Genomic DNA, 12,764 nt, shown 5'->3' on the forward strand with positions numbered 1-12,764 from the left:
AACAACAGGAACAATCAGATCTCTGACATCAGGGGGGAGGAGCGTGGACTGCTGTGCCGCTGACTGGACGGGACCTCAGCAGAGAGCCATGAGCCGCCCACCCTCAGCCAGAGGAGGGGGGACTGATAAGGCAGGCGGGAGGAAGCACAGGAACACAGGTGTCCAAGCTACGGTTACCGGGTCTGGTTCAGTCGCTTCGTCCCCTGCAGGCTCCCTGTTTTGACTTCATGCTGCACTGTAGTCGACCAAAATCCTGGTTACTGATCTGGCTGCGCGGTGGAAAAAGTGGGTCTGATGCACATTCGTCGGTCGGTCGGTCGGTCCATCCATCCATCCATCCATTTATGTCCTGGTGATCCTTACCTGCAGTAACTGCAAAGTCGGCAGCGACATCACAGGCTATCACATCTCCTCTAGGCATCAGGTTCTTCACCTTTTCTTTGACTTTTCCCATCCCCAGCTCATTCCCACCATCCCCAATTCCTGCAGAAAACAAGTTTATTAGCCATTTACTGGGGAGCAGGTACTGTGTTGTACAATCCTGACCTACATCGCCAATCTCGACCTACACCTCCGATCCAAATCAGCGCTGCCCCACAGAAAAAACGCTGCCTCCTTATTTGAATAAAATAACATGAAATAAAAAGAGCTTCAAAGCAAAACCACACTTAAAAATATAAAAGCCACTGTATAGGTGAAGTAGCTTTACAAAATAAAAGTGTCACAAAATAATTGTCATGAAATGAAAAAATAATCCAATAAATAAATTAAGTAATTTTCTTGAAACAAAATAGGATAAATATTGTACGATATATTTTTATTCACAGGAATGTTTATTGACAAATTATTTCTTTACTCTTTAATTTTGAAAGAACGGGCTCTTTACCTGTGGTTGTAACTCCAGGAATGTTCCGAGCAGCGATGAACAGGTCGTCTATCGGATCAACCAGATGTTTAATGTTCACTTCTCTCATGTTGTAATAATTTCCATCCTCAGCCCGGCCGCTGCGCTCTATCGCCAACAGGTGGTCGAACCTGGCAGAAACAGTTTTTTATTTTTAGGAGTTCAGGAGGAGTGAAGACCAGTTAGCAGGGAAGGAGGTGCTGGAGGTGGAGAAGGTGGTGGTGGAGGAGCAGGAGGAAGTGGAGAAAGTGGAGGAGGTGGATAAGGAGGAGGAGGTAGAGGACGTGGAAAAGGTGGAGGAGGTGGGGGAAGTGGAAGTGGAGGAAAATGTGAAAGACTAATTCAATAAAAGTTTTGAGTTATTTAGCTGTTTTCTTAAATTTATTTTCTCAAAATGTTTTTACACACATTTTCTTTTCATATTTTATTTTTCAAATCTCATTTTATATTATTAAGGTGTTTTTTTATTTTTCAGATTGAGTTCTTTGAATTTCATTCTTTTCTAATTCTGATTATAGTCTCTTTGCTTGGGGGGGGGCGGCTTTCCTCTGGAATGAGGAAATTTGTAAAACTATCTGAATTAAAAAAAAATAAAATTTTAAAACATGTAAAAAAAAATGAAGTTTAAAAAAATACAACTTGGAAAAAACTGAAAAAAATTCTTCAATTTAGAAAAATGGCCGTCTTTTTCAACTCTGTCACTTATTCTGTTATTTTTGTGCACCTTTGAAGATAAAAATTTTAGTGACCATTTTTGCTGTAATTTTCTGCTGCAGAAAAAACCCTCTTCCTCACCAATCCCAGGCGCTCTCCCATTTTCCTTCAAGTTCAGATCCTCTAGCAGAGGCCTGGGAGCTTGAGTGTTCTGCACAGTATTTCTATATAGTGTATATATATATATATATAGATATATTTATATATCTATATATATATATGTTTAGTCAGTAATGTCTTTCAAAGCTCTGATGTCACAATCCGTCGATTCAAAGTGAAATACGCCGCAGTGCTAAGGCATCCTTCTTCTGTTCTGGTTAAACCAGCAGGTTAAGGTAGCAGATCGACCTTCCCAAGATGGCCCCCGTAATTCCTGCGCCGCTACAGTCAATACAGGGTCTACTCTTATATGTATGTCTATGTAACATCTGACCTGGGCTTCCTGGGGTTTCCATGGTGACACAGGAAGTGCAGGGCGGAGTCAGGGCCATGGTCTTCATAGGTGACCAATGGGATTGCAGCTTTGAGAACACCTGGTGGACAATAAAGGTCACATCCAGCGTCACCTTTAAATCTGAACACCTGATGATGGTGATGTGAAGGCTCACCCGTCCTCACTGCTTCATCCACCAGAGCTCCGTTCATCTCCGTCGCTCTGCTGTCCGTCAACAACGTCACCTGTTTCCCTAGAGACAACAACATGGTTGCTATGGCGATGGCTCCAGGTGGACCATCAGTCTCATCAGGAGGGCTAAACAGGAAACAGAGGAGAACATCTGAGGTCATGTTATCAGAGGTAGAAGAATATCCTGGTTCCAGTTGTTGATAGCGTTCTCCAGTGAGGGAGATGTTAGCAGAACCCAACATTTATTCCCGACTCAAAGTATTTCAGACGTAGAACGAGAGAACAGGAGCAGAAAAGGTCTCCTGACTGCTGAGGTGAGAGAGAACACAGAAGCTTTGAGACATGGAGGAGATCCATGGAGCTCTAGAAACAGTTTGAACATTTGCTCTCTGAGAAACACGTGAAGCTGAGGAACCTCTGAGGAACATCTAAGGAGTCTCTGAGGAACCTGCTGGAATAGGATGGACCATCTCTGAATGGTACCTCAGTGATCTCAGGTTCTGTAGTGGTTCCTCCTGAGCTCACTGAGAGGACGGTTCAGGGCCAGAACCTGGTGTAGGAAGCTCAGTGAGAACCTCTGATGGTCTGATGGGGGGACTGATGCTCTCTCTAAACGGCTCTGGACCTTTTTTGCTCAACGAGCAACTTTGCAGGAGAAGAAAAGAGGGAAAAATATCTTAAGAATGAAGAAAATACATGAAACAGAAAAAAAGGAGGACAACTGGATTCTGAGAAGAACCCAGAGTGTTTCTGGAGGAGAAGAAGCAACATCAGGAAGTCAATCCTGGTTTTTATGGCTAAAGGAACCAACAGGTTAGAAGATGCCTCTGCATGCCCCCCATGCAGACACTGAAGAACAGAACTTTCACCTGGACCGCTCCGCCTTCTTCTGAAGACTAACCCAGATCTTCTCCTGAGGAACAATGCAAGCTGCAGCAAAAACACGCTAACGGTTAGTTCCTGCAGAACCTGGTGTGGAGTCATTCTGGAGCAGAACCAGAACCAGCTGAGGCCCGCCCTCTGATGACCCCTGCTGGTGACAGGTGAGCAGCTTACCTGTGCATGTAGTTTGTGGGGAACCCGGTTGTTATGGCAACAGAGGAGGCGTGGGAGAGCGCCAAGCAGGAGAGCAGGAGTTCATCTTGGACCAGAAGGGCTTTGATGCCTCTCTGACCTGCAGACACAGATGGAGAAGCTGTAACTGGAGCTCTCTGGTTTCGCTGGTTCTACTGGACCAAAGGAATCAGTGAGGAGAACCAAGGACCATGAAGACCTTGGAGGAACTAGTTCTGTTGCAGCTATGTTCTTCCTGTCTGAATGGATGAATGTCCACCACAGCATCCAGAACCAACATGTTCTGATATAACAGAAGCAGACTAGAACCTCCTCCTCAGTTCTAGGAGGTTTATGATGGTAACCTTGATGGTTTTGGGTCATTTCAGACCCCTAGTGGAGGCCTACCCGGGTCGTCTCCGATGACCCGCTCGAGCTGCCGGATCTTCTCCACCGCTGCCTTGGACACCAGGCTGTAGAGCTGTGGGTTCTGGGTCACCTGGAAGCAGAGCGGGGTCAGCCCGGATTCTGGGGTCGGAGAGTCTGGGACGTCGGTCAGGAACATGCAGCCAGGGGAGTGACTGAATGCCAGAGATGGTTCTGAAAAAGATCCACAACAAACCGTCAGGATTCTGTTATGGTCGGACAGTGAAGGTCCAATGGGTCACGGCGCTTACTGCTGCTCAGGATGGCCTCGATGGAAGTCACTCCACAGGCCCAGAAGACCGGAACATCTCCTGGCTGGAGCTCCACCGGGTCACCGTAGTCCGGTTTGGACAGGTCCTGGATCCCCAGGAGAGCTGGACACAAACAGACAGGATGAGCTGCAGACCTTCTCCTATACCACAGGGTCCAGCTCTCTGGTTCCCAGTACCTGGATCTCCTATGTGAACCGGAGCTCCATGAGCCAGAGGGTTCTGGTGGGTCACCTCCACAGCTGCATCCAGGAGTCCAGCTGGGACCGGGCGCATGGTGACCACCAGGGGGCAGCAGAAGGCTCCTCTGGGAACACAGCTGACAGCCGTCTGTGGAGGAAACCCAGACAGCAGCAGGAAGTGAGGAAAGCCAGAAGCATCATGGGAAACCAGCTCCAGAACTTCATCCCTCTGGTTTGAGACTTAGAATCCTGAGGCTTAAACCAACAGACTGAAAAAATGCAGAATGATTTACATGACATCACAGATGCTTTTTATCCTTTTCCTGTTGTTTTTTGAACGATTGTTTACAGAAGCATTTCTGTTTATACTGGTTTATAGTAATTTGATGATCAATTCTATTTAGTTTATTTCTATAGCTCCAATTCACATCATGTCATCTCAGGTCACTTTACAGTTTATCAGATCATCCAGTCAGATTGATTCAAAGTTTTCTATCTAAGGAAAACCAGCTGATTGCATCGACTCATTGACTCTTCAGCAATCCCTCACACTAAGCATGCTTGTAGCGACAGTGGAGAGGAAAAACTCCCAAGCTCAGTGTGAGCCTGGTTCTGCTGTGATGAACCGACTGGTGATGACGGTCCACACAGTTACATCTAGGTGTTCAGGGTCTTTGGCCCCCCCATCATCATTATCATACTCCACCACTGTACTCTGCAGGTTGTCTGCGCTATTTGTCTCATGATCTTGGTGCTGACGTCTGGTCTGATTACTAATTTCCTTCAATTGCCTAGCCCCGCCCAGTTTCTCCGTACGGTTCATGTGATCCACCTGCTTCAGCATCTATTTAACTTGTCTTCATCCACTCATCAGTGCCAGAATATTCTAACCTTTGGTGAGAGTTCTCTAGCTCTCCTGAGTGTTGTTGATTGCCTGATCCTGACCCGTTCTGCTACTCTGAGCTGCCTGTTCCTACTACCTCAGCTGCTGCCTAGGAGGACAATGGATCTGGGTCGTACCCGGTACATGCTGACGTTCCGACCTTGCTCCACATTCCTAACAGGGATTCCAGCTTCCTTCAGTTTTCCCTCGAAGCCGAAGCTGCAGCCCAGGTAGAAGGTGACCATGTCTGCCAGCATGTTCTGTTGCTCCGACCCGGTCCTGCTCAGACAGAGACAATCTGTTCACAGCAGTAAACAGCGGATGAGTGTCTCTGGTTCTGGTAACCAACCTGTACTTGTTGCTGTAGCTCTGCAGACCGGAGACGGTCTTCACCAGGCGACCTTCCTCATACACACAGTATTCAGGGATATCGGTCCTGCAGATACAGGAGGAACCACAGGGGTTTGAACGTCTCCAGTGTTCGTTAGGTGATGTAACAGCCTGGACCAGTTTGATTCCATCTCAGAACACAGAACATCCGGCAGAACTAAACTAACTAAGTTCTGTTTCACATAGTGGTGAGAAAGAGAAACATTAGAGGAAAATAATTTGGTTTGATACCTGACGTCAGCATTTTTAGCCAGAGGGGAACAGGAAGGCTCTCCTGATTGGCTGCGATACAGGAGCGGTAAGGGGGCGGAGTTACAGTGACAGAAGTCCTCAAAGTCATCAGCCAGGTGGCTCGGCAGAACCACGACGTTAGCCTGCTGGTATCCTGGCAGGAACACACATTTCATGCATCAATGAACAACTGAACAGGTGGCATCAATGCTGGGATTTAATGAATAAATGTCAATAATTGTCAATAATTCTATAAATCTGAGTCTGATTTAGAGAGGGGGGGTGGATGACTTTCTGAGGGCGGCGTTGTAGAGATTGATGACCGCAGGCAGGAAGGACTTCCTGTGGCGCTCTGTGGTGCATCTGGGTCAGAGGAGCTCCTCTGCTGGGCCAGCATGTCATGGAGGGGGGGTGAGACATTGTCCAAGATGGACTGAAGCCTGGACAGACTCCTCTCTGCCACAGTGGTCAGAGGGTCCAGCTCCTCCCCCACAACATCACCCGCCCTCCTGATCGGTTTGTTTGGTCTGCTGTTGTCTGCCACCCTCAGCCCGCTGCCCCAGCATGTGACAGCAAAGAAGATGCTGCTGGCAACAACAGACTCAGAAAACATCCTCAGCAACGTCCAACAGATGTTAGCAGACCTCAGCCTCCTTTCGCCCTTTTTGTAGACCGCCTCGGTGTTTCTAGACCACTCCAACCCTCCCAGGTACTTATACTCCTACACAGTGTCACAGGGACCCCTGGATGGAAACAGGGGTCACAGGTTCTTGCCTTCCTCAGATCCACTATTGGCTCCTAGTGCTTCATGTCTGTAAACCAACCAGGATTCATAGATTTTAAACCTTACCCTGCTCAGAAGTTCTATGAAATCTACTAGGCTGATTGAATAAGACTCGGCTCGCCTCTTAACCACCTTCATCCTAGAGTCACCCTCTTTTTGATAAACAGGCTGACAACCCTCTGTATCCTGCTAACCACCAAAGTTCTAGTTAAATTTTAATCTGATGTTTTAGGCCTTCAATCATTCTAAGGTTCAAATGAACATATTATTTCTTAATATTAATTATTTTCATTCTTTAATTTAGCAATTGTTGCATGAAAAATTGAATAAATCTCAAACCCGTCTCACACTTACTGATCATTGGAAAGCTGCTATAGGTTTAGGCTGCTGGAGGAAATAAAGACCACTTCTACTCCCACTGCTAATGGTCCCAGTGGTCTCTGATTAGGCACCATCTTCAGGTATAAAGCAATAACTTCATGTTTTATAGAAGCTGAGAGAAAACCTAAGCTGTTCTGGAGCAGAAGTGCAGTAAGAACAAATGGACAGAGCAGTGATATCTGTGGGTGATAACAGTAGACTGAACTAGATCCACAAACATCAGCAGGAAGTGGAGAATGAATAACAACATAGCTATAGCACACAGAGGCCTGGAAAATCCCTGAGAAGATAAGCCCAGCGACTGCAGGAGTAAAGAGCAACGGTCAGCAGACACTACAGGTCTTACCGTGTGCCAATCCAGTGGTGGTTCTTATTCTGGGGTGGTTCTGCCTGATTAACAACCGCAGTTCAGCTGGACTGAGATGACTTAAATTATGGACTTGATGCATATCTAGATATGGGTTATAAACTGCTGTTAAGTCTGTACTGCTTTCTGGAATCACAGGGAGCTAAAGACTTGGAGGGGAGCTGCAGGAAAGTTTCTGCAGCTTTCTGTTAATGTTTGAGAGGAGAGCAGATGAAGAGATTAACCTTTGGAAGCCTACAGAGAGCCAAGAGCTACAGGCAGCAACTACTAGATCAGCCAGTAACAGATCAGCCAGTAACAGTTCCCCTTTTGAGCTCCTCCTGGATGATGGAGGATCTTCTCCTTCCCTCTCATGTGGAGCCCAGAAGGTCAATCCAGCCTCCCAGATCCATCACCTTTAAGGGCTGGTTATCCTCAGCAGTGTGTCGCAGTTAGCTTGTCGCATGAATGACGCAGATATTTTAGATTAATGCCCAATATTGAAGCGTGCTCTGCGCTATGTTATTCCACGCCACAACACCAGAGGGCCAATCAGGAACTAGCTAGGATTTTGGGCGTCCATGTGTCGGGTTGACGAGCTTGTTCACCATCTACAACCCCTCATCCAACGGCGGACGACACACAGTTCACCCGTGAGTGTTCCCCAAAGACTGGCAAACTGTGCAAACCAACAGACCGTCGCTCAAAGCTACAAACTAGCGTCCTGCACGGTGTCTGGGATAGAATCCGAGATGTGCCAGGCCCTGTGGACGACAATACAGCCAGAGTTTCTGCCATTAGGAACCAAACAGGAAATACGCATAGTTAGAGCGGATGTAGAGTTGACCAATTAGAGGCCTCCTGTCTGCAGTCAGCTACAGTTTGGGAGACGTGAACCAGAGTGTCTGCGGAAAGGGGCGGGGCTTATCTGCGTTAACTGTGACACACACGCAGACGACCTGGTTTCTGAGCATAAACCAGGCTTTAGTCCTGTTGAGATAAAATATCAGTGATGTAACAGGAGTGACTCCCCTCTGATGTCACAACCCTGTGACGAAGTTTATTTAAGGGGCTGGCTCCTACTGAAGTTCCTGTTGGCAGTAGCCTGCGACGGGAAGGCTAGCCACGCCGGTTCTCAACTGAAGGCTAACGCTAAGTAGACTCAGAATCCCTCTGGAGAAGTCTGTGCTTGCTGGACCTTTCTTACGATTCGGAACCAGCTGATTGTAGTGACCGCATTTTCCTGCGATTCAAACCAAGTTGAATGCAGTGAAGCAAACTGAACAGCGGAGCCCAATTGCTGTTTGCAGAGGAGCCGTTAGGAGCTGCTGACCGATGCCATACTGGTCCTGCCGCTCCCTGAGACGCAGCCACCGCCAGCTAACCACCGTAGCTAAGGGAGACGTCCCGGGCTACTGTGAGCTATAGAATAGAAATTAGAAAATCCATTTATTGTCCCACAATGGGGAAATTCTGCTGCTTACAGCAGCGAGAAGATTATAGAAAAACTGGTCATAGATCAGATTAAGCCCTGCTCTTAATATTGCATCAGATTGATCCAAATCTCTTTAGGATTTGCTGTTGGCGAACAGACTTGGAGATCGGATTTGAGCCGACAGAACCAGGCCGAAAAGTCCATTCTGCTCCATCGAACCAAAACAGTAACATCATCCTTCCTTCTGATGGTTGATAAATGCTCTGCTGTGCTGAACTTTCTGATTCAACTGCTGATGGTTTAACAGTTTAAACTGAATGCTAACGCTCACAGGACTGGCTAGCATCGTTAGCTCCCAGCTACTGCATGCTGGACATGTCGTACAGGCCTTTGTTTGAGCTGGACCCGTCCAGACCGAGACCCCTGGGACCAGCTAAGCTAACCATTTCACTTTCAGCCTCATCGTAGTTTAATGCATTTCTGAGTCAGAATGAAACTTCACAGTTTTGACTGCAGTTAACATCTCTGCGTCTCTTTATTCACATTTATCTGCTGCCATTTAAAGGACACGTTCAATGCATTTAGCCTTTAAACTCAAATATTCCTCAGACTTTGAACGACTTTTAAACTCGTCTTTATTGTAGCTAATAAGGGTCTCATTGTATTTTAACCGGTGGTCTTTCGTGTTTATTTTACTCGATTTATCACTCCAGATTCACTGTTCTTTCAGTGGCATCCGAATAAAAAGAGACCCATTTATTTTGTTGGTGATTAATAACTGGGCTGATAGCCACAGTCTAAATGAGTAAATTAATGAAAGACAGCTGGATTTCAAACAGCCGCATTCAGGAGTCCAACCTAAGAAACCTGGTCAGAAAGCAAATTACATTTAGAATCATTCAACTTATAATTAATTAGTTTAACTCTTGATTTAAATGACCTATTATTCAACTATAACTTCCCGTTCTAATCATTGAATATATTCATAATCTTCTGGTAATCATGCACGAGCTGCTCTGATGATGAAGATACTAACACTCCACTTATTGGGAAAAAAACAAGGGAAGTTCTAAACGAATCTTCATGCAGAGAAATGAACTGAGCAGAAGGATGGAGACAGAAACAGCTAAGATCTTCCTGAACACCTCCTAAAGTTCACCTTTAAACGAGGAGCAGCCTCTCCTGAAAAACCTGAGGGAACATCTGGAGCTTCTCACCGCAGGGATCATGGCTCACCTGAAGGACACAGAGAATCTAGAGGTTAGGTCTGATGTTCTTCTAGACAAACAACACCTTTAGCCTTCTACAGCATTAGCATTGTCCACCTGAGCAGCTGCCCTCAGCATGATGCTGCCACCACCATGTTTCACTGATTAATTGGGTGTTCAGGGCTTTTTACTTCTGGTGTCCTCTGATCAGGTTCTTCTATGAATTTGCCATATCTGCTACAGAGCTGCTGCTAAATTGGAACCTGGACTTCTGGGTTTCCATCATGGAGGACGACCATCTTCCTGCCATCAGATGACGGAATGGTCAGAGCTCTGAGGGAAACGCAGCCATTTTTTTTTAGGTCGCGTTAATGCTAAGAATTATGGTAGTAACACCTGAGAATATGTTTCAAAATAAGAGCAGTAAATTTTGATGTATATCTACACTTTTTTTTTTGTTTATGCCTCAGTTATTTAATAATTTCTTTAGCTTTGTGCTATTTTTGTTTTTTGTCATGACGTCACATGCTTATTTTAAAACGTTTCATGATCTCCGTTTCCTTAATGAGAATTGGACATCAAATGTTACTTTATGCTCTAAAACTAAGTGCATTTTTAAAATCATAAACTTTTGGTCTAGTCTTGTTATAGAAGTTCAAATATCCAAATGAGAAAGAATTTAAAATGGCTTTTGTTCAGAATGAGAAGCAGACGGACCATTAATTTAGTTAACATCCCATTTCAAACCTTCCATTATTTCCCAAATTAAAACTTCAGGATCATCCATCAATAACATGCTGAGTATCTCCAGACTGCCAGTGCTGCAGTCCGGTCCGGTCCGGTCCGTTACCTGCCAGGTCCAGATCCACAGGAAAAAGAACATTAAGAAGATCCGGTTTGTCAATTTAAAACCACTGATCGGTAATTCCCAATTAGAGCATCATTCTGATATTTCCCCTCAAAAGAAGAGTGTTTATTTTAATTAAAGGATGGAAAATACTTCAATATATATATATATATTTATATATTTATATATATATATATATATATATATGTGTATATATCCCTAACACAAGGAGGCAGATATGTGATGTTGATCAAAATATTTATTTTATTTTAAGATTAGCTTGTTTTCACATCGTGGATTTTGGAAGCAGAGAATAATCCAGGTTAGAAGAATCCAAGGTCTCCTGATGACAGAGACACAGTGAAAAGAAAAGCTTTTGGCAGAAACAGCATGAGTGAGTTTGAATGATGTTATAATAAATGATGCATTCATTACCTCATAATTTTCTCTGATTAATTAAAAAAAAATTATATCACCAAGTTCTCCTCAAGCTCCAAGGAACTCTACAGAACAAGACGGAAGGAACCGAAGGGGCGGATTGGAAAGGTGCGGAACGGAACAGATACGGAGCGGAGTGGATACAGAGGATATGGGATTTTAGTGTTATCCCAAAAAACATCCTCCGTCTCCGCTCCGCCTGCTCCACTCCAGACTTCCTGCTCAAACCAAAGCCCACAGCCTCCGCTGTTCCTCCCTTGCTGCTCCGCTCCGACTTCCTCAGAGCTCCAGGAGAGCATCTGCGATATTATTATTAAATTCATCGGAGAAAAACATGCAGAAATTAACGCTTAATTTAATCTGACATATTAAAAAATCCAACCATCATCCAGCAGATTTTCAATTTCTGCCCAGATATTTGTGTTTAGTTGTGGATTTTTGTAACATGGATAATTAGGATCATCGATGCTTTGGAGAAACTCTGTTTGTTCTCTGCTTCCACACTCAGCATCTCTTCATTCAGGCCTGAGATTAGAAGTTTGTTTTGAAGTTGAGAGGTGCTCTTAGGCGTTCTGACTGGATTTCATGAAACTTTTAAGCCTCTCGGTTTAAAATAAATATTTTGATGGCAATGAGAAATCTGCCTCCTGGTCTGTTGAAGGATCAATAGTTTGCATCCAATCATTTAAAAACGGTCCGTTTTTGGGAATATTGAAGAATTCTGCTCTAATCTGTCCTTACTATGTTTTCATTTGACAAACTGTTCCTTTTCCTGTTTGCTGTGATTGGAATTGAGGATCTGCAAATACAAAAACTAAGGCCGTTTAATGAAATGATTAGATGCAAACTATTAATCCTTCAACAGACCAGGAGGCAGATTTCTCATCTCAATCAAAATATTTATTTTACACCGAAAGGCTTAAAAGTTTAATTAAATCCAGTCAAAACTTCCGGCAGTGCCCCTTAGAACTTCAAAAGGACCTTCTGGCCTCAGGCCTGGATGCAGAGTTGCAGAGATACTGAGAACAAACCAATGTTTTATGATCTTTGTTATCCTCTGTTACAAAGATCCACAATGAAACTGTCTGGGAAACAGTTTTATTGTGGATCTGTGTTCCCCAGTTATGGGAATATGCCTTTGACATCATAAGGACATGCTGAATGGTAGGATTACTGTACCATCTCTATTATAGATCTATAAAGGCCTAATGTCACTATAATCCATCTGATCCACAGATAAAAGTCACTGTAATCTTTTAAAATCTTACTTTTTACTTACAAGCTTGGTGTTTCATGGAACTGTTAAACTTTCTGCGTTTTTGTAATTTTATTTTATTATTACAGTTCAACAATAATAATATTATTAATGTTATATTCAAATAGTTTTTTTACTACTCCCTTACTAATATCATATCTGTCAATCCTTATGCATTTTGTTTGTATTGTGTGCACCTGCCTGTTTCTTTACTTCTATAAATTTCCCCGTCGTGGGATAAAGAAAATGTTTGGGCAGAAACATTTGATCGATGATGATTAGTTTCAGTGATGTCATATTAAATTAAGCCTTCATTTCCACAGGGGCGTTGCTAGGCACAAAGCTTTACTGGGGCACTGGCCCCCTACTGCATATGCCCCTCCTTCCATACAT

General features: G+C 44.3%; 1 protein-coding gene across 2 annotated transcripts in view; it reads right to left on the minus strand.

The window, feature by feature from the left end:
• Positions 1–9,871, minus strand: part of LOC107101552 (chromosome unknown open reading frame, human C14orf159) — an 11,532-nt gene extending 1,661 nt beyond the window's left edge. The window contains exons 1-12 of one of the 2 annotated variants that reach the window (XM_015400502.1): positions 7,189–7,337; positions 5,678–5,831; positions 5,406–5,492; positions 5,194–5,335; positions 4,171–4,321; positions 3,974–4,096; positions 3,705–3,896; positions 3,300–3,417; positions 2,227–2,369; positions 2,052–2,151; positions 887–1,035; positions 364–483 (exon numbers count right to left, since the gene is read on the minus strand). In XM_015400502.1, coding sequence (XP_015255988.1) covers positions 364–483; positions 887–1,035; positions 2,052–2,151; positions 2,227–2,369; positions 3,300–3,417; positions 3,705–3,896; positions 3,974–4,096; positions 4,171–4,321; positions 5,194–5,335; positions 5,406–5,492; positions 5,678–5,831; positions 7,189–7,291 — 1,582 coding nt within the window. In that variant the 5' untranslated portion in view covers positions 7,292–7,337. Of the gene's footprint in view, positions 1–363; positions 484–886; positions 1,036–2,051; positions 2,152–2,226; positions 2,370–3,299; positions 3,418–3,704; positions 3,897–3,973; positions 4,097–4,170; positions 4,322–5,193; positions 5,336–5,405; positions 5,493–5,677; positions 5,832–7,188; positions 7,338–9,782 lie in introns of those variants that run through there. The other variant, XM_015400503.1, reaches the window with a different exon arrangement.
• Positions 9,872–12,764: the final 2,893 nt, after the last annotated feature.

This window comes from Cyprinodon variegatus, unplaced genomic scaffold (genome assembly GCF_000732505.1).
Source record: "Cyprinodon variegatus isolate N-32 unplaced genomic scaffold, C_variegatus-1.0 Scaffold1112, whole genome shotgun sequence".
Lineage (NCBI taxonomy): Eukaryota > Metazoa > Chordata > Actinopteri > Cyprinodontiformes > Cyprinodontidae > Cyprinodon > Cyprinodon variegatus.